The sequence below is a fragment of the Drosophila elegans genome, unplaced genomic scaffold (assembly GCF_018152505.1).
Source record: "Drosophila elegans isolate 14027-0461.03 unplaced genomic scaffold, ASM1815250v1 contig_814, whole genome shotgun sequence".
Classification (NCBI taxonomy): Eukaryota; Metazoa; Arthropoda; class Insecta; order Diptera; family Drosophilidae; genus Drosophila; species Drosophila elegans.
Window position 1 is genome coordinate 21283661 of NW_024546167.1, and position 20847 is coordinate 21304507.

A 20847-nucleotide genomic window follows, 5' to 3' on the forward strand; every position below is an offset into this window, starting at 1 on the left:
CCAGTTGGATTTGTATAAACTGTTTTTTTTTTCGTTTGTGTTGCTCACGATATTGAAATGTTGTTGCTGTTTCGAGTGGTTGCTGCTAGTTGCAGGTTGTGTGTTGCTAGTTGCTGGTGGATTTTTCGTGATTGTCAGTAATGATTATTTGGTCAACACTTTTCGGCGGCTTAGAAAGTAAGCCAAAGCCGAGGAGCAATATCCGCCACGATGTGGCTAATTAAATGGAAGGCGGGGATCAGATTTTGTCCAAGAATCAGAATCACCAAGGGCCAGCAGTATAAGCCTTCTCTTCCAGTTTCATTTGCTTCTCGCGGGCCACGAATTTATGGCACTGGCAGTGCAATTGACATTAACCCTAACAGCGACAGATGCACAGCAGCAGCAACTAGCAACTAGCAACTTGCAACAACTGGCCGTGGCAATGCCAATGGTCTGAGGATTGGGATTCGGATTTGTGTTGGGGATCGGGACATTGGAACGTTGCACTTGGCACACCGATGAATTTATGTATGCAAAGCAGGACAAAAAGGGGGAAAAAACGGGGCGGAGACTTAAAGGGGATTAACCGAAAACGAAAGCGACTTGACTGACAGGACAAAGGAGTTATATTTCAAAAAAAGAACAAAAAACGAAAGGGAGCTATCTTTCCGGATGGCCAGGGGTTCCTCAAGAAAGAAGAGGAAGCTTAAGTGGGCAAAGCGGGGAGGGGTGGTGCATCAGGAAGAAGACAAAGACAGCCACAGTAGTCGCCGCTCAAAAGAACAGTGGTTATAAAAACATTTTTACTTAATAAAGTTTAAGTTTATTTAAACATTTTTCATTTCATTTTTCAACATTTCTACCGACAAGTAATCGTGCGAAATGGTATTGAACTTAAATCTTATATTTTCCTGGTTAAATAAAATATTTCAGTGTTAAATTATGAAATTTAACATACATTGTATATTATTATAAATATATTTATATTTTGATTTAACATTTACTTTAAATATTAAGTATAACTTTTTGAATTCAATAGTCAGATATTTACTTTTACTATTCCATTTTTGAATCACTGTAAAAGCCAAGAACATCGAATTCCTATAATTTTTTTGCAGAATTTTAATAGCCTTAACTAATTAATTATGTAGGCTAAACTTAACCAATTTAACAATCTCTAACAAAGTGACCGGTGTAGTAATGTAGAAGACTTAGTTTTGTAGCAATAGGATATTAAATACAAATGATCACAATGACACTGTGAAACGGCGGCTTCTGTTTCGCCACAAAAGACATGCAGGAAAAGAGCACCAGTAGCCGGAGTGGAGAAGAAACAGAAGCCGGAGCATTTTGAAGACATCTCCTGGCCAATTCAAGTCATCGAGTCCCAACGAGCAACTGAGGAAGCCTCAAATGAAGTGTGCGGGAAAGTAAAAGTAAAATAAGTGCGCCAGCGATTACCAAAGAGTTAAAGGTATAAGTATAGGTATATGGCATAAAGGGGGCAGGGCAGAATGGGATCGCGTTGGATATTGTGTATGCAAAGAGCCGGGGATGAACATAAATTATCTTTGGCCGGGCGGCGGACAAATCTTCAGAAGCCCGACAATGTCGAAGGAGCCTGTCAATTGCAGCCAAACAAAGAGAAGAGCATCTGCAAAGGAGGCGAAGCAAAGCAAGCAAAGTAAAGCGAAGCCTGTCAGTGGACGAATCTCAGTCAGAGCAAAAGCAAAAGTGCGCCAGTAGAGCCTGGGAAATGAGTCAGGATCGTCGGATCGGCGGATCGGCGGATCTTCGGATCGAAATCGTTTGGGATGTCTGCCTGACAATTGTGAAATGCAAACGACGACAAGCGAATGGCCGAAAAAACGAAAAAACCCAGCCCAAGCCGGGCTTGATTAATTTATGGCCTCCGCTCTTTGCCGCGGTCCCATTGTGAGGTACTGGATCTTGGCCCGGCCCTTTGTTGCTTGGCCTTGACTGTGGAAAACAGCAGCGCTGGCATTTGAATCACGACCTCAGCAAGAACAGCTCACAGAGCCATGAGGAAGGAAAGAGTGGTCGACCGCGAGAGGTGTTGTCGTTGTCACTAGGAAAATTCGCGGAAAAGTCATGGGCCCAGGGAGCACCCAACCCTGTCTGTTTCCTTCTCAGTGGACCACGATCTGGATCTGGCAAACTTCAGATCATTAAAGAAAAAAACAACCATAGAAATGGGAAGCAGAAAGATATCAATTGTTTTGGGAATACTATAAAAGAATATATAAATAAAACTAAAGTAGAAATAGCTATTTAAACAACTACAATTATAATTCCCAGTCTCAACTAATGTATATAATTTTTCACAAATATTATCACCAATTTTGTATTTCTTTCCAATCCGACAATCTTTTTCAGCTAAAACGCGACGGCAACTCTCGAGTTTGTGTGGCAACATGAAAAGTTCAATGTTAACAACAAATTACGCGGCCGGGAAACGCCCCCAAGCCGACCCCCCGATCCACATCAATTGGTAAATTGAGAAATTGAAGCCTAATCAGATAAGCCGAGCGTGTGACTGCGCCACAGTTGCAACAAAACAGTTGCGGCTGCAATTGCAGCAGCACCCAAAATTGATTATATATGAAACACGCAAGGACCCCCCTTTTTCCCCCCTTTTGCAATCTCCCGCTAATCGCCACATTTAAGAAATCGTAAAAAATAAATTGAATTCATAAAAAGATTTATTAATCGCACTTTTTTTGGCAACCGGTGGTGCCACAGCTCCGAATCCAAATCGGATTTCTTATCGCCAGCTGGGAATCTGGCAACTCCGAGGTGCAGCAAATGGGGGAAACATAATCTCCGACCAATTGCACCTCGATTCTACGCCCTCAAGGTTAAACATCAATTAAAAAATGCACCACCAGCAACCACCAAAGAATCTCAGATCTAATGCTGCACAGAGAAAAATGTTTGAAAACATTGAAAATTGTATCGTTGTGCCGCAGAAATCGCTTTTATTCAAATAAGAAACTTGTGGAAAGCATGATACTAAAAAAAAGAAAAGAATACATTTAAAATCAGAAATAATTAAATCATGGCCAAGATAAGAGTTTTTTAATAAAATAAAATAAAAAATAGTAACCAAAAACAAATCAACATCGTAAAAGCAATGGCTGCTGGGTTCAAACCACTTAAAATGAGAACAAAACTGGTGTTTAAGTGTTTATATATTATAATTTATTTAAATATATATTTATAACAAAACAGCTTATGTTTTTCTCTGTATACTCTGCGGAATTCTTAGACAAGATTTCGGTTGCCGTTTGGCTGTTGCAGTTTGTCACCAAGTGTTGCTGGTTGCAGTACTGTAGTGTTGATGCTGTGGTTCATTTGCATAAAACAAATTTGGTATTAAATGCTAAACGCAGCGATAAGATCAACAGCGAGTTGTTGTCGTCGACGTCGTCGTCGCCTCTGTGAAAATTCGGCTATAAAAAAGCAGAGTAGACAGGAACAGGAGGTTGGGCAGTAGTTGGCTTATTTAGCCACTGGTCGAGCACTGCACCACTTACAAATGTTGCCGTTATGCAGCAAGAAAATACTAACTTCTAACGGCACATTATGAGCAACAATTTTCATTCATCAACAAGAGACGGGAAATTGCGGAGAAAATACAGAGAAAATCCTCATCAGCGGCGATTGTTGAACGGTTTGTTTGCATATCCTCCTAATGAAATCACGGTCATGAAAATAATACCAGCAGCACCTTTTGCAGCAATAGCCACTGGGAAGAAGGGTCCCGAAATGTAAAAACACAGAGAGAAATCCAAGGATTTATATGTTAGGCTAATAATGTAGCCCTTGGAAAGCCAAAATTCAAGATACATAAGCGATTTGTTTCAGTACACTAAATGAATAAGGCTCATGTTTAAATTAAACTTTACGTAAAAATATGGCTTTTCGACAAAGCTTTTGCTCTCTGTAGCCAGAAATTCCAGTTGCTGCTTCAGTTACGGCTGCTTCTTAGTCGTGATTCTACAATTTCTTCATTTTATTTATTTAAGCATTGCAGACATTTTTTCTTGTCTCTTGACTGCACTCTGCTTTCCCCGTTTTCTCTTGCCTTCTCTAGCAGCCTCTTTTTTGGCTCCGATTTAGATGCTGAGATTTGCATTGGAGAGGACATCGTGAAGCACGAGTTGTGTGAGCTGCGGGAGTCTTCTCAGTTCTGGCCATTTTTATAGAACAGTGAGGACAAAACACGCACACATCTTTGCAAAGGGGAGGAAAAGTGGCGGGGCGGAAAAGCCAAAGAAAATTAGCCAGAAACTGTGCACGGCTCTGTGGGGAACAAAAACTGCAGCTGGTCATCAGCCGAGTGGGCTGCCAAACATGCAACACTTGCAGCCACATTTTTTTACACAAACAAAAAATTGTGCAAGTAATTTGAGTATGATTTGTAATATGATGTTAGAACAGCAAATAGCCAAATTTCTGTCATACTATATTAACAAACAATTTAAAGGGCTTTTGGATTGATCCTTTCTTAGCCGGCCACAGAAGCTTTAAGCAATATATTCTTCTAGAAAAAGAAAGGAAGAAATGTAAGATGCATAGATTTCGCTTATTAAAAAAATACAAACAATTTTGTATTATTTGTTCGGTGTAACTTTGTGCGTTGCTCGAGGAAAATCGTTTGCCTCCGCGACCCCCTGTTTCCGATTCCATCTTCTTCCAGAGATAACGCACCAAAAATTGAACCCGACCCATTGGAGCAAAAAAAAAAAAACGGCGCGCGAAATGCGAAACGCCAAAGAGCCTGAAGCCCCGGGCTTTTTGGCCCCGGGAAAAGCATTCTGACCTCGCCGCTGGTCATGAGCAAGCCATTTCGGTGTGGTCCCCCCACCAAAGACCACAATCCCCCGAAATCCAGCTCGATCCCATCAGGGGTTAATACACTTGGCTGATGTTTAATGCTTAATGGCATTAAAATATTTTTAATAAAACATATTTGACTTTGATTTTCCAAATGCGATTCGTGGGGGAAAATTGGCTTTCCACTGCTAGATTACACCAAACTGCGAGATAAGGGAGTTATCACAAGTTCAAAGTTTGGGGTGCAATTTGTTTTTCATTTTTTTAATTTACGTTAAAAAAGTTTGCTAATTCTCTAATTAAATTAAATTTTATTTAAGTTGTTAAGCTTTGTAAGTGGACTATTTTTATAAGCTTTGTTTTATAAGGTATTGCATCTGAAGAACTAAAATAGCATTTAAGCAAGCAAAAAAAACAAATATAAGCTAAGATTGTATCCACTAATTTAATTATTCATATATTTATAGTTCTAACTTAAAGCTTGTAGTTTCTTTATTATTAATATATCCTTTTTTTCATTTAAACTTGTGCGTGTGTACCACAGGTTTGTTTTTTGCGAACATTCCTATGTGAAAATGTAAGAAAACTCTTAAGATTAAAAATAATCTTTCAGGAAATTCTTTTCTCTCCTTGTTGGCAAGTGTTAATGGAAAAATCTGCCAGCAGAGAGAAATTGCATAAAGCAAGCGTGGAAAATTTGAAAAAGCGCTTGAAATATGACTGAGCGAGTACAGGCAGAGGCGGAGGAAGACTGCCGGAGTGGGAGGTCGAAGGGTAAACAACGCGCACAAAAACACTGACAAAGTCTAAGGAATAGGCTCAGACTGGATTTTTTTTTTTTTTTTTTTACTGGGACTGGTACCTCGACTGTGGCACAGTTAGACGCCCACTTAGTACGGTAATTTCGAAAACGTGCGCCTTTGATGAGATACAATCTTGGAGGGGAGCGAGCTACTCTGCTGGCAAACTGATGCCAATGATGCTGATGGAACGTTGACGATCGACCGAGATTAACTGCAGCCGTCGATGGAGAGCGGAGCTTGGGGGGGCTTACTCTGTCAAAACGCATTTGGAGGCGGCCTGATGACGTCGTCAGAGTCAGCTAAAGTCAGTCACTAATGGCAAATGGAATATCTACATTAGAGCATTTAGCAAACAGCAGAAGGAGTTGCAGACATTTGAGAAAGAAAGCCAACGGCAATGCGCAGCTGGTGGTAATTATTCAAGCCCACAATAGCGAAATAACCTCTGACCCAGGTTCCCATGCCCCAAAAAATCACATGATTTTGATAAAGCTACAAAATGTTTCCATATCCAGTAAACAAATTAAAAAATTAGCAAAACCAACTATATTTATTTTTTGATTGAATAAAAACATTTAGTAAAGAAAATCTTTAAAATTACTAAAATCCTAAAAGTTTTAAATGTTTTCTAAGCTCCCACGCCATGTTTCTGTTTTCTTTTTGTAGCCTGCACTTTTGGCCTTGGAACTGTAATGGTATTTCTCTAAGCCATCTAAACTGGTAGTTTATGCGATTTTGCATCCACCTGCTTGTAGGTAACAGCTTCTGCTTTCTTAACCATTTTCACCTGAAGACATTTTTTTTTTGGGGCAATTAAAGGCTTAACAAATTACAGCAAATCGGAAAATCAGGCTTGCAAGGCAGAACAGATCACACAAAACTCATCTCACTGGGCTGTGGTCTCCTTTGACGACCTTTGATTTATCGTTATTTTTATTTAAAAGGCAAACGACAAAATCAAGAACGCGAATCAAGAAGAAAAAGAAGAAGAAGGGCCAACGATCAAGGATAGCCCAACAAAAACATCAACAAACGAGCAACAACAGCACCAACAACAACAAAACAAGTCGATGTCCCATCGCGCGTTTTAATGACAACGAAACCAAGTCAAAGGCATTTCTTCCAAGCAAGAACAGCAGCCACCACACAAAAAATTCTATAAATTAACAATAAAAAAAAAACAGAAAACTTTATAGACGCAAAAAACAGGACTGATTAAATGAAGAAATAAATAACGATGATAAGATGCTCTGAATCTTAGTAGTTTACCTGTAAAAAAAGTTTTGAGTTAAGAAGCCTTAATCAACTTTACTCAAACAATTTTAATTTACATTTAAAATGTTTAAGATTAAAAACATTTTAATTATGTTTATTTACCTAAACAAATCTTAAGAATTGGTTATATATCGCAAGTGCTTTTTGGGACAATCCCTAATGATAAACCAACCAAATGCAATTATTTTGCGGCTAAGAAAAGATTTTGAAATTTATATATATAATATGAATTGAAAAAAAACCTATTTATTAAAATTTAAATTTTTGTTTTAAAATCAAAGAAGTGATCAAGAATTTCACCGCAAAAGTGTTAATATTATTTACTTATTTTTTGAGAAGCTTATCTATAATATTTTTAAACTTTTCGTTTATTTTTCTTCACTTAGCTAATGGACTTCTGGAGGTTAGCTCATTGAGACACAAACAAGCAGAGCAGGGAGCTTCAAAAAGGATGGCCGGCGGGTCCAAGTTGTAAGTGAGCCACTGGGCGATGGCGACCGCAACTGCAGCGATGACTTCAAAACGAGCGACGACAACGTCGATCGGAAGACAACAACCCAGGCAATGAGGAGAGCGAGGGGCTTTTCAGGAGGAGGCGATGGCCCCAGAATTCGAATTCAATTAAAAAACGTTTATTCCGCAATTGCAGTGGCAAAAAGGGGGGCTTAAAGGGGGGTCAGCGGACCCACGGGGCGTATGAGTGTTGCATAGTTCTCGAAAATTCAATTTGCGCATGCAGCGAGCCATGGGCGCACCAAGGGTGTTCGCTGAGGGGGGGACCTGTTTTTTTTTTAGTCTGAACTAGTTTTTCATCAACCCCCCTCCTCCTCCTTCTCCTCTCCTCCTCCTCCTCCATTATTGTTGTTTCACTTTTGCGATGTGTCTGCGTGTCCGCTTTTGGCGACGATCTGCGATCCACGATCCTCGTCCGCTGCTCTCCTCCTCCTACTGCTTAAATAAGTTATTATCATTGCTCGCATTAATTGCTGTAATTGAAAGTGAAAATGTTTGCCTTTTGATTTGTGCCAGAGAAAAATGTGTCTAGGTGTCACTTTGTCCACTGGAGCGCAACCATATCGACCTCACACCGGAAGAAAAGAAGGGTGAAGAACCATGGTCCGAAAAAAAAGTATTGAAGACAGGAATAGCATGAAGTGAATCGAATTGACGAACTAAAAAATTTATTTCAGATCTTTATTTAAAGATATTGCTAATCTTGAAAAAAAAAATTAAAGTCATAAATGAAAATTTCATTAAACAGGCTATATAATGCAGTCCCAGCTAATATTTTAAACCAAAATATTTTATTTGTACTTATACTTATATTAAAATGCTTTTCTAGACTTGTGTATTAAATTGTTTATATAATATACTAAATATATACTACACTACAAAAGCATCAGGCTAAGCTTACAATTTTTCGAGTTTGATTTTAATGTTATTAATTGTGTGTTCATTTTTGCGTCGTGGGAAATTCATTTATTTTTATAATAATCAAGGATTATAGTTCGAATCTCTATAAATCATTACTTTCCCTGTGAACATTATGGGTAGCGAAAACCACCGAAGGATGACGAAGGCAACAACTCAACTCGAATTCAGATTCAGTTGGCAGTCTTCTAAGCCCAAAAACAGTTACCACATGCGGTGTGATGTTGACCATCAATAAAAACTTGTAAACTTGATTACAACAACATTCTGTTTCTGACCAAAAAAGTGGTGGCTTTGTCTGCTGTTGTTTCTCGGTTTTTTGTTGGTGCATTTCAAATGGATTCTGCACTAAACCTCCGCCCGATTTTCCTGCTCTTCAGTTTCTCAGTTCCATATCAAAGTCGTGCGCTGTCAAATAATGAAGTTGCCAGATCAACAAAAAAAAAACCAACACAAAAATTCCAGAAATAAGAAAACATCAGGAGGAGCTTACACCACAGAAAGAGAGCTGTACTGTGGGCTCTACCTGTTGCCCTGGCCGCAAATCGTGCAGACGATATCAGTGATCAACATGTTGCACCTCCGCTCCACCATTTCCATGGCCACCACCACCACCAAGTCCTTGGTTTTTGCGTCCCTTAGTGCCCCCACAACAATTGCAATAGCTACCGACTTTTATTATTTGCAAAAGACCCTGAATCTGAGACTCCAACTCCGATTCCAATTCGGAGTCAAAGTTGCTGACAAATGTTTGAGTTGCTGTGCTGCTACTGTAGCTGCTTCTGCTGTTGCAGGTTCATTTAAAGCAAATAACTGCAAAATGATAAATAATTTTGCTTTTAAGCCATCGATTAGTATTCGCTGAACCTAACATTTCATTTTGTTTATATTCTCGCAGAGGGTATTATAATTTCAGTGACCTTTTTACACTAGTTAACCCTACTCCCCTCTTAAGCTTATGTTTTCCAATTTTTTTTTTTTTTGTAGATTCTGGAGCTGAAGCTGCTTCTTGAGTTCTTTGGTATTTGCTCTCCCCTAATTACCAGGAGACGCGGATATTCCGCTTTTGATTGCTGGCGACAGCCGAAAACGCGTTCCCAGCTAATTTAGACACCTCGCATGCCGCAGATGCTCCGGTCCGCCGATATTTTGTGGGCTTTCTTTGGACTTCTTAGCTGCTTGGCTCATTAAACAGGCAGCGGCGGCAGCAATCAATTGCCAGTGCAACATGTCACAACAAAAGGGGGCACGAAGGGGTTAAAGGAGCGAACAATTATGGCGACAGTGAGCGGAATTCGCAGCGCTTGTAAGCGGCTGCCCCAAAGGCGGCTGGTGGTTGGTGTTGCTGCCGTAGCCGTACCGCTGATGTTGTTGCTGGTTGTAAGTGACCACAGCAACTGCAATTGTGGCCGCTGACCTTCGTGTTGGAAAGGAAATGAGGCGACAAGAGCGCTAGAAACCAAAGGAAAACAACAACAACAAAATAAAACAAAACAAAGCAAAAGGCAATTATGTTCGATGTTCTCTGTTGCTGGGCACTTATTTAAATTGCTGCATCGCCGGATTGTTGCCGCGGCCAATGACAACAGCAACTAGCAACATCTCCAACAGCAGCAACAACAAATTTGCCCACATGCCACACACGTCAATGCTGCCATATATCTCTTTCTCACTCTGTGTTCTGCTGTCCCCTTCTTGTTACTCTCTCAAGATGGTCAAGAACAATTGAGAATACATACGATTGCGCCCGGCAACAACATCTACGATTTTTCGATATCAGAGTAAAGTCAGAGTAAATTAAAACTAATAGAAAGATTTTAGTGTAATACTTAAACGCTTAAAATGGAATGGAATGGTACTAATTACTACTATTTATTTAATTAATTATTAACTATTTATGTCCAGGCAATAACAACTTGTTTTAAAAGTCTTTCAATCTAGATGAAAAAATCACATAATTTGTTTTAATTTAAAATACACTATTTTTTGGTCTAGTCTCTAAGCAATTTCTCAGCACGTGCGACTTTTGGGAATAGCAAAGAGAAGTTCCGCCAGCAAACTAACGCGAGTGACAAAGCCTCCATCGAGAATTCTCACGTTTTCTCCAAAGACTAACCAGCAAAGATCGCTTCCGCCCTGCTACTCGACATTGAATTCGATCCATCCAACAACGCCGATAATAATTATTATTAGCACCAAAAGCAGCAGCGACAAAAACGTCCTCGCGGCAATCAATCAAAAAGGCGCGCTCTAGATCCGCTCTTCTTAGATTTATATCAGTCCGCAGCTCTTTGGGGCACACACATCGCCACTGAAGATGTGTCAGCTCTGGAAACTCATGTGGGGATTTGCTGGCGGGGAAATGGGCGCACACAGAAAAAATAGATTTTTCAATAGATCTTATAGCACCATTAAGAAAAGAAAATGCAACATTCAAACTTTAAAAGTTTCTTCAGAAATTAAACATTATTAGAAACTTACAATTAGCTTCAAATTATAATATGTTGATTGTTAATATTATAAACAGCATATTAACAAATGACAGTCTAAAGGGGTGCTCTCACGCTCTTTATTAGAGCTGATAAGACCGAGGAAAGCCAACAACAATTACGCTAGTCCTAATGAAATTTTCTGTCATAAGAAGGATTTGAGCATTTCGTTTAAATGAAAGATTTAAAATGCGACAAAGCCTTTACTTTTGTTAAATATATATTTTGTTTGATTTTAATTCTCGGTGTAGAGATGTCAGGGTAGGAGTCAGAGGAGTCAGCGCACACATCAGAAATGCTCAACCTCCGGTTGGAGACCTCGGCTACTGCCACTGCCGATTATGAGATGATTGCTTAAGATGACAACGAGCAGGCTGAAAAGCTGGAGCTGGAGATGGAGCTGAAAAGCTGGGAGCCAAAGGAGTGGGATACATAGTGAAGGCAGGAATGCCCCAATGCGAGTGGCAGCAATAAAAATGACGTTCCAGATTATTGCACACTCGGCACAGAAGAGAGGCACAGAAGACACGGCAGGCAGCAACACGAACGTGTTTTCCGCAGCCGATGATGCTTACGCGCTTTTCAAGTTCCACACATAGTTGCTGTCATTATTAAAGACATTTTCAACTACATTCTAGTAGGTACTTAATTTCCCTCGAAACAAGAGGCCTCCCTGACAGGCGAGAATACAAAAAAAAAAAAAAAAAAAAAAAAAAGCAGAATAGCGAAGGGAAGGGGAGGGGAGGGGGAAATGCCACCTCACACGAGCTGATTGGATTGCCGGGGGCTTTGTGTCAACTGAAGATAAGCCCTCGCACAAAGGAAGCATTCGCTGAAAATCCTTTTACCCTCGGACAATGCTAAGTAGGAGTAAATGCATCCACCAGATACTCGGTGAAAAAGCGGAGGGGTTCGTGAAAAAAAATTGATGAGTTAATTAACGCGCATCGCCAACATTCCGTTCGACTAATAACCAACTTGTAGACGACAGTCCACCAATGGAGGAGATGGCCTCAGATGGGAATGGGAATGGGAATGAGAATGGAGTGTGGGTATATGGCTATGGGTATGAGTATGTGTATGGGTTGTGCTTGGGAATGGGTATGGGGGGCAACCATATTTATGAGCATGGCTTCGTTCAGTTGTCGATCTGGCACTTCAATGTCAGTTGTTCATCATCATCGCATCGCATCGCGCGGATGGATGGATGACGATGACGACGACGACGACGACGACGATGGCCAGCGGCATTGGGAGAGCTACAGGGACAGGGACAGAGACAGGGACGGGGACAGCAGAATCACCTGGAGTATCATGACTGCAATGCGTTCTTTAATTGAGTTTTGCGTTGCATTTGTGCAACTGCAACTGCGGACTCTTTATGGCCATGCTGGCAAGCAGCAAGCACCAAGAAGCAAGAAGCAAGTAGCAACAGCACAACCAGTGGCATCCCATCCACATCCACGGCAGCAGCAACGTGGCATATTATCACACAACCATTAAATATGATGAAGACTGCCAATGCGACCGAGAAGTCCTAGAGATGGAAGCATCACGTGATCGTGTTTGGTTCAACGAGGCGGTACAGATGGTTAAGATGATACATAATTATTATGTATTTTAGGCTAAAGGCAGTAAAACCCTTTGGTAGTATAAAAACTTGTATAGAATGAGGTATTAAAAATGAAATATTTCATAAAAACGTTGAATACTTAGGTATATTATGTTCAAAAATTATTTATACCAACATTTGTAAACTTGAAAAGGTTTAATATATGGATTACTTAAAAACTGATTATAACAAAATGTAATTATTGAAACTGGCCGCACTGACTTACAAATAAATTAAACAATTTAAATCTTGTAAGTATATTGTTGAAGAAAATGGACTATTTGAAAACGTTATTGCCTTCTGATTTGTTATCAAAAACGTTCAATAATAAGTGGACCATCGCTAGCAGAATCTTTTGGCGGCCGCTGTCGTCGGATTTACGCATTTATGACGCATTTTTTCATTGCAGATTCGCTGGGCGCGGAATCTAGGCAAAAGGCAAACAACCGCTGGCTATTCCCCCAATAGAGGAAAGACAGAGAAATGGAGAATCTTCAGAGCTCCGACGAAGCTCCCTGGGGCCATTACGCATACTTTGAGCTGCGGAGTAGATTTTCTCATTTGGAGGAGGTTGCACTCTAGATGTGTGTTTTCTTCACTGCCGCTGATCATTATCAATGATCTGGCATTGCATTGCATTCCCGATGTTGCCGATGTTGCTGATGTTGCTGCTGCTGCGACTGTGTGACTGACACAATGCCAGTTCTCAGTGCTCCGAAATGCATCATCCACATCCACATCCACCCGATCCTACCGGTACCGATACCGATACCGATTCCCCTCCCATATCCACGATCCTGCGCAGCGGGATCATTGACTATTGAGCGCGCTGATTGATTACTTTGTTGCTGGCACGTTGGCAATTTATTGGAGAGATGCCTGGGCAAGGAGCTGCCGCCTTGCTTTCGATGATTAAAAATGCTTTTGTGTAAATTATTAGCTGCAAATTCACCGCAGTCATTTGTTGTTGCCGTGTTGTCGCTCATAATTCTCGCCTTGAGGTTTCTCCGCGGATTGCTTTTTGGTGTGAAAATGATGTATGTGGCTCTGCGGTTGGTTTCGGTTTCAGCCAGCCACTCAACTCACTCACCCGATCTAGCCTTTGACTTGGCCATAATACTCCCTGGTATTATGCCATGGATTGCCATTGCCGCGCCTCGAAATTGGCGGCGGTCGCTTTGACTTTCCAGCCGCCAACACCCCCTCTCCACTCACTATCCCATGGATCCTCTGCGGATCGTCTCTTTTTCAAACCCCACAACCTCACCACCCCGCTCTTTAGGATAGCATGTCTAAATTTCCTTAATATTTCCATTTGCTTGTTTGATAGAATTTATGTGCGCATTCGAAATCGACAGAAACGAGCCACAACGCGAGATCATTGCTGGCATTCCACGCAGCTGCCTGCACTCAGGAAAATTCTTTAAAATTCAACCCTGAAACTGAATCTTAACGAAGGCTTTTGGTAAAAAGCATTAACTTAATACTTAAAACTTTCAGGAGAATGCCAAAATCTCTCTATTTAAAAAGAATACAATGATGTATTTTCTCACATGATGTATTTTCTCACATGATGTATTTTCTCACAATTTTATAGACTCGAAAGTAAAATACTTGTATTTATAAAATGTTGCATAATTAACCAATCTGGTGAATATTTTAAAAAATTTTTACAAGTGTCTTGTTGCTGCTGTTGCAACCGCAGTGGCCATGACAATGACAGCGTCTGGGACGAGAGCATTGCCAATATTTATTGACATTTAACGGAGGAGCAGAGGGAAGGCCGCAAAAACAGGCGACTTCCCTCAGGATGCGGCAGCAACATGTTGTCACTGTGACTGCAATGTTTGCATTGTTGGCTGCTGCTGCTTGTTTTTTCCTGCTGGCTGTTTCAACTGTCAGTTATCATTCACTCAGCAGCAACATTCGAATCTATCCGCAAGAAATTCGATTCCCTCCATGCAAATGCTGCCACTGCGGCTGCAACTGAGTTATGGTTGCAACCCGCCGACAGGATGTGTCTCTCTCAAGGTAACTACCATACCATACCCCGACCACCGCCCACCTCTCCCAAAAGGCAGCCAAACACCACCCAATTAACAGTGTACAACGACACCTCCTTGGAGCCTTTCTCTTTCCCACACCTGCAGCAGCACAAATTTGAAATGAAATATTTTCGATTCTGCTGTCAACATGAGTTTTGTTGACAACACATTAGCAACTGCTGCCGTTGGTATTGCTGTTGCCGTTGTCGTGCACGGCGAGAAAAGAATGACATAACGAAAAGTTTCATATAATTTGTTTAGTTAATTTCGATTTGATACGAAAATTTCAAAAGGATTGAAAAAATTGATTTGAAAAAGAGAAAGTTTTTTAGAATGAATATTATATGATTACAACATAAAAAGAATGGTTATCAATCTGTTATAGTAATTATTAAACACGGAGAAGTGTTAAGTGCCTTAAATATTGATATAAATAATAATAATGAGACCAAAATCCAATTGATTTCGAGCCATTTCTTTCTGTGTTGTGTTCAGGCAGCAGCAACATGTTGCCGGCGTTTGTGGCAACATCGCATCGGGACGTTGCGCATGCGCCGCACGATTTGCAATTTGCAGCTAATTGAACGCGTGCGCAGGCGCAGTTTGTTGTCGACTCTCACGCTTCTCAACCCTCTCGGCGAGCATCCCCGATCCCCTCCCAGTCCCCTCCAGCCTCCAGCGGCACTCCTTTTCCCACAGCAAGTTAGAAAAGTGCCAGGCGACAAATGGAGAACTACATAAAAAAGCTCCATGCGTGGTAACCTGAAACTGGAAGCGAGTCTCAGCCTGCCGCGTCTAAATCTGAATCCGATTCCGATGCTGAGCCTGAATCTAAATCTGGGACTCGATTTAGCTTTGAATTAAATGAATTACGACAGCGGTTAGCTCTCAAATGGCGTATAGCTTGCTCTCGTTAAGAGTGGTGACAACTGAAACAGGGGCTAGAACAGTGGGTGGTGTCATATGGAAAAGAAAGAGGCTTTCCTTATATTATGTAGCTAAAGATTATATTTACACTTCAGGTTTCAAGAACTTTTCTAATATTTTGTAATTTATAAGGATTTATAAACGTAATATTTAAATGAAAAATAAATGCCTCAGGTTAAAGGTAATTTCCTAACCCCCTTTGAGCCATCTCCCAATTTTATGTGGATAAACAATTTTATTTGACACCCATTAATTTAATTACCCTTTTCTCTTCTGCCATTTTTTATAAGCCTTGTCTCATTTTATCCACCATTCTCATTGGCTTCTTTTGCAGCTCCCTCTCAATATATTCATGCATATATTAGTTGGCTAGTTGATTTTTTGTCAAATGCCGCCTGCGGTGTTTCCATGTTGCTTCTGTTTCTGTTACTGTTGCTATTGCTGCAGCTTTGGTTTTTCGGGTCGTGCTAGTTTCCTTCTCCCTCTGACCGTGTCTTTCTTCTCCCTCCCCCATTGACCCCCCTTTGCCTCTCTTAACCCCCTCCCCTCTCACAGCCCAATTCCAGCGCACTTGTTTGTGTCCGAGTCTGGCAGCTTTGTTTTGTGTTTGGCCCCTTTATTTATCTCCCCAACCCCCACAAAAAAAGGGGGAAGGGGAAGAAAACAATCTGCAATATGTTTATGCATTTTTTGTGGTCGCTTTGGCGATAGGGAACCAACAATGGCTTCTAGACTTTGCCTCTGGAATGCGGCTCCATTAAATTGTGAGCCTAATACACGATTTGTTGCTGCCGGAGCTGCAAAAGTTGTTGCTGTTGTTGTTGCTGCTGCTGCCGTTTAGTTTTGTGTCGCTGTTGATTAGCAATTTAATTGATTTGTAGGCAACAATTTGTCTGGCACTTCAAATGCTCCCCGACTGTCGCCTGGTTGGCCTCCACAACCACAACCACATCCACAGCCACGGCCACAGCCGGTTGCCAGCTCATAAAATATTCATATGCCGCGATGTCTTGCCATATCTGTAAAGTTGGGGGTGTTCAATCGCAATCGCATGTAAATCTACAGGCAACATGGCGTCGAATAACAAAAAAAAAGAGGGAGAAAAACCCAAAGACAGAGACGAAAAAGCAAACAGCAACAGGTGGCCATAGCCCTTTTGGCCAGTTTGTTTTCGCTTCAGCTCCACATGTTGCTGCTGTCGTAGCTCCTCCTGCCGATTATTAGCTTTATTCAGCAGCTACACCCATTTAATTAGAGGCCTCTCCTTCACACTCTCTTGCTTTTTTCTCTGGGCCTGAACCTCAATGCAGCCATTTTGCTTAGTGGCTTCTGGTTGTTGATTCCCGGGCTTCCGCTTATATGGCTTCTTGCTTATATTTTGCATTGTGTTACAATTGTATTAGCAACTTGTCCCATTGCACAGAATATTTCAAAAATCAATTTACAAAGTCAGGTAATGGATAGTGATGATAGGGACAGGCTAGATTTTCTAACTTTTGTATTTTTTGCTTAACAATAAATAAGACATTGTTTTAAAAAAATGTCTTTAAAACTTCAAGTCCAATATTTAAGACAAAACATGTCTTCCGATTTTTGTCACCCAGGCATATAAATTTCATAAAGGACAATCCGTTAAAAACTAAAAAATCCTTTTATAAAACATTCCAAATTTGTAATATTTGCTTGCAAACTGATTACTTGTAATGCCCAATATTTAGTGATTAAAATGGCATCAGATTTGTGCTAGCCAGAGCAGAGCATTGTTATTGTTCTGCTTGATTTGGCCCATGGCTCTTCTCCACTGTGGGTGGAGTCAAACTTTCTATTGAAATCTCAATTTCGATTTGACTAAACTTTTATCGCTCCTGTTCGGTGAATGTCCAACTGTGATTCCCCAGTGTTCCCATCTCAGTTTTTGGCTTTAGCTTAAATTTCAGTTGTAGTTTCCGTTCCCGTTGCGGGCGCAGCCCTATTAACTACATTTAAAAAAAAATAAATTGTTTGCAAAAATGTAGTAAAAAATTTTTAATTTTAATTATTTATTCTCTTAAATAAAGGGCTTCAAACGGTGACCGGATCAGAAATGGCAAAGGACGGTCGAGCTTGGCTGCCTGTTAAAACTTGTATGTTTGCAAGTTTTAATAAATGTTCCAGTAAACCATGCTTATGCTTTAATCCAAACAATAAAGTTGGATTATCTTTTGTACTTTACAGTTCTATTTTTGCGCAGTGCACTTGCAGTTGCAGTTGGCATACTGCAATTGCTGCTGCCGGTTGCAGGTGGCCGCCATTTGGGCCATGATTTATGCAGTGGCCGGGCATTAGAAAGGTCGTTCGCAGTTGTCGTCGCCAGTCGTGATTTCAGCGGAGAATGAGGAAAGGGTGAGAAAAGAGCTTCGGAGGAGGAGTTTGGACAGGAGACAGGAGAGGATGGTGGCCGATAGTAAGGCAACGGACGTTAAGTCTGACGTCTTAATTAGGTTTTCTGCTGAAAAGTGCCGAAAAATGTTGGCTAATGCCCGACACGCCACGCCCACACGATCACCAGACATTGTCTCTGACCCACAAAAGGGGAAATATGCTCTTTCGTCCACTCTAAGCCCCCTTCCTATTTTTAGTCTTGCCCCAATTCGAAGCTTTCTTCTGGTTCTTCCTGCGCGATTATAAATGACATCGCATTACTCTTGGTCGGGTTAATGTGCGTCTCTTTTGGCAAGACAAAAATATTTTTGTCTTCGCACAACTTCATTAACGGAGAATCTCGTTAGTGTAGCAGAGAAACGGAGACAAAGAGTTCCGGGAATCACAGTAAAATTTCTTTCTCGACCTACGCAAATTTTGTTTTTCGTCTTGGAAAAGTTGCCTCCAAGATCGTTAAGAATGGTGGTACTGGATCAAGAATACATATTACTTTATAAGGTCAGACATGCCTCCTTTTCTGTGTACCTATACAATTTTCCAATCAAAATTAGAGAAAATGTATATTTAAACTTATTTTTTTTTAAACTATCGATATAGTTTTACAAACAATGAAATGTAAATGCAGATATAATTGTATACATTGGAGGTTTGTCTGCTTCTCGTGTCAGATAGAAGTTCCGCAGAATATTGATTTAACCCGTGGGGTTCTAATTGTTTTTTTTTTATAAAAGAAACGAATGTTATCCTAAACCTAATCTAAAGAGGTGGTGATTTGGGCAGCTCTTAGGTCTCTCAGTTCCTGCTGATGCTTTATGGTCACCTCCAGGAACTTCAGATACTCCCCGTCAATGGGTTCGTCCTCTTGATCATCCGAGGAACTCTCGTAGACATAATCCAGGCAGTGTGCTTCTTCAGTTTCAGTGGTATCCTCGTATTCCTCTTCCCCATTCCGGATATTTCCGGGACAAAGACTCATAACATGATTGTGATGCCATTCAAATAGGCTTTGGTATACTACATTTGGTGGTTTAAAACGACGCCGATTAACATAATTCTGTATTATTATTAATAACATAATTACTTTGAGCTGCATTGGTCCACTGATCTCGAGCTGTTTGTGTCGGTTTTGGTTTCCCCTCACTTTTCTGCCGGCGTCGGCGTCGTTTGCTCCTTTTCCGGGACCTTTTTCTGGCCATATCTTCCGATCTATTCTCCTGCATTAGCTCTTATTATTAAAATCTAAACATTTGTCCAACTTTTGTTTACTTCCCAGCAAATACAACAAATACAAGTAAGGTGTTGCCATCTTTTCAAAACAAAAATTGTTGCCAGCTATAAAAATCGAGTGACCATTTCACAAGAGCCAAACTTATTGTTTTGAAAAAGTAAATTATAGATGTAAAAAACATTGGATATTTTTTAATAAATAATTATAATTATTTTTTGGATTAATATTTTTTTGACATATTATTAAAAATTACCGATTGGCCAATCGGTAAAAATCTGCTAGTGAGCCAAATCGATTGTTGGGACTAGAGTTGCCATACAGGTTTTAACGAAAACAAACTGTAGGTGGCGCTATCAATTCCACATGCTGCTATAAACGAACAATTGGGGTTGAAACTGAACATCAGATGGCGCCACAATGGCTCTTTAGTATATATTATTCTTAAAACCCATATATATAAAAAATAAACTAATTAAAAGAAATATAAATTATTTTTCGCAAAGCATACAAAAAATGTTTGTAACAAAAACTAAAGTTAAAAAAACCCGACTAGTTTTCATGTAACTCGCGGTTTCTTGAAGCTTTAATTGTAATTAAACAATATCAATATCTACAGTATCTTTAATTTAGAAATCCCTTTCAATTTCTTTCCCCTCAAAGGCAATCTAGTGCCTTTTTCGGGCTACGGGGACTGACTTCAATTTGCAGTTCGAACCTTTCTGGCAAAGGGCAAGCGCAAAGTTAAAGCCGGAGCAAAAGCAGAAGCCAAGCCAGATCGCCTCCAAATCCCGATCCAGATCCAGGACCAAGCCAATCCCAGCCAGAAATACAGCCAGACCAAGGGTAAGGTTAAAGCCAAAGGAAAAGGCAGAGGAGTTTTGTTTTTCTAGCAAATTCAAATCCCATGCTCTTGTAAATCTCGGTCGATCGGTCTATCAGTCGGTCAAAGGATCTCAGAAGTTCGGAACTGAAACACTAAAACTGGGATTAGGGCGGATCAATTTGGCTGTAGTGCGAATGCAAATTGGCCAGCGGTTCGATTTAAATAAGGCGGCCAAACAAAGGCCAGATTGATATAGAGGGCATCCTGCTGGGCCGGAACAAAGAGTCCGTGGAAGCACTTCCACTTTACCTGCCTGTCGTCGGGTCATAAAGGAAAATTAGGTTTACACCTTCGCCGGCCAATATGTTCATAAAACAATTTAGAGATTTACAAGGGGATCAACCTGAATGTGGTGCACAGTGTTCTATATACCCTGTACCTCTCCTTTCCTCCTTTCTCGACCCATATAAGTGGGTGTGTTTGTATTGCGGTTTTAGTGTAACGAAAAAAGGCGCGTGGTTATGGTTATGGATATGGCTATAGATATGGATATCAGGGCCATAATCCCGCCCATCATCCCTCCCTTTTTCCAAAGCACTTTACACACATGTTTACTTTGCCAACTTGCGGGGGAAACGAAAGCTCTTCATTTTCGATGAAGTAATATGCGTTCTGATAATATGAAAAACATCCTGCGGCCAGGATTTGCACGCACTTATTCCCTTTTAATGGACTTGGCCAGCGATTTTTTTGGCCGCATTTATTTTGCATATTTTTTTGAGCGCATCGTTGGAAAAAAATATTTTAATTCTAGTCATTCGCATTTGTGATGGGAGTTTGTGAACTAGTTTATTTTCTGATTGTATCCATTTTCTTTCTAAAATTGACACTGGCAGACAGAACTTGTATAAACTTATTGTCTTTCAACATTTTTGATAAAACATTAAGTCC

The 20847-nt window shown here is 40.5% G+C and overlaps 1 protein-coding gene across 1 annotated transcript; it reads right to left on the bottom strand.

The window, feature by feature from the left end:
• Positions 1-18386: 18386 nt before the first annotated feature.
• On the bottom strand, positions 18387-19134 carry LOC108137834. The gene is made up of 2 exons (XM_017259760.2): positions 18927-19134; positions 18387-18859 (listed from the first exon to the last, which is right to left on the bottom strand). Exons 1-2 carry the CDS (start codon positions 19063-19065, stop codon positions 18597-18599), a joined length of 402 nt encoding a protein of 133 aa, XP_017115249.1. The 5' UTR covers positions 19066-19134; the 3' UTR covers positions 18387-18596.
• Between the last annotated feature and the right edge of the window lie 1713 nt (positions 19135-20847).

Bases quoted from the DNA above. Each gene is read 5' to 3' on its own strand.
- LOC108137834 (XM_017259760.2), bottom strand. From the start codon at position 19,065: ATGCAGGAGAATAGATCGGAAGATATGGCCAGAAAAAGGTCCCGGAAA. The intron at 18,860-18,926 runs GTAATTATGTTA...CACCAAATGTAG, and splicing joins GTGGACCAATGCAGCTCAAA to TATACCAAAGCCTATTTGAA.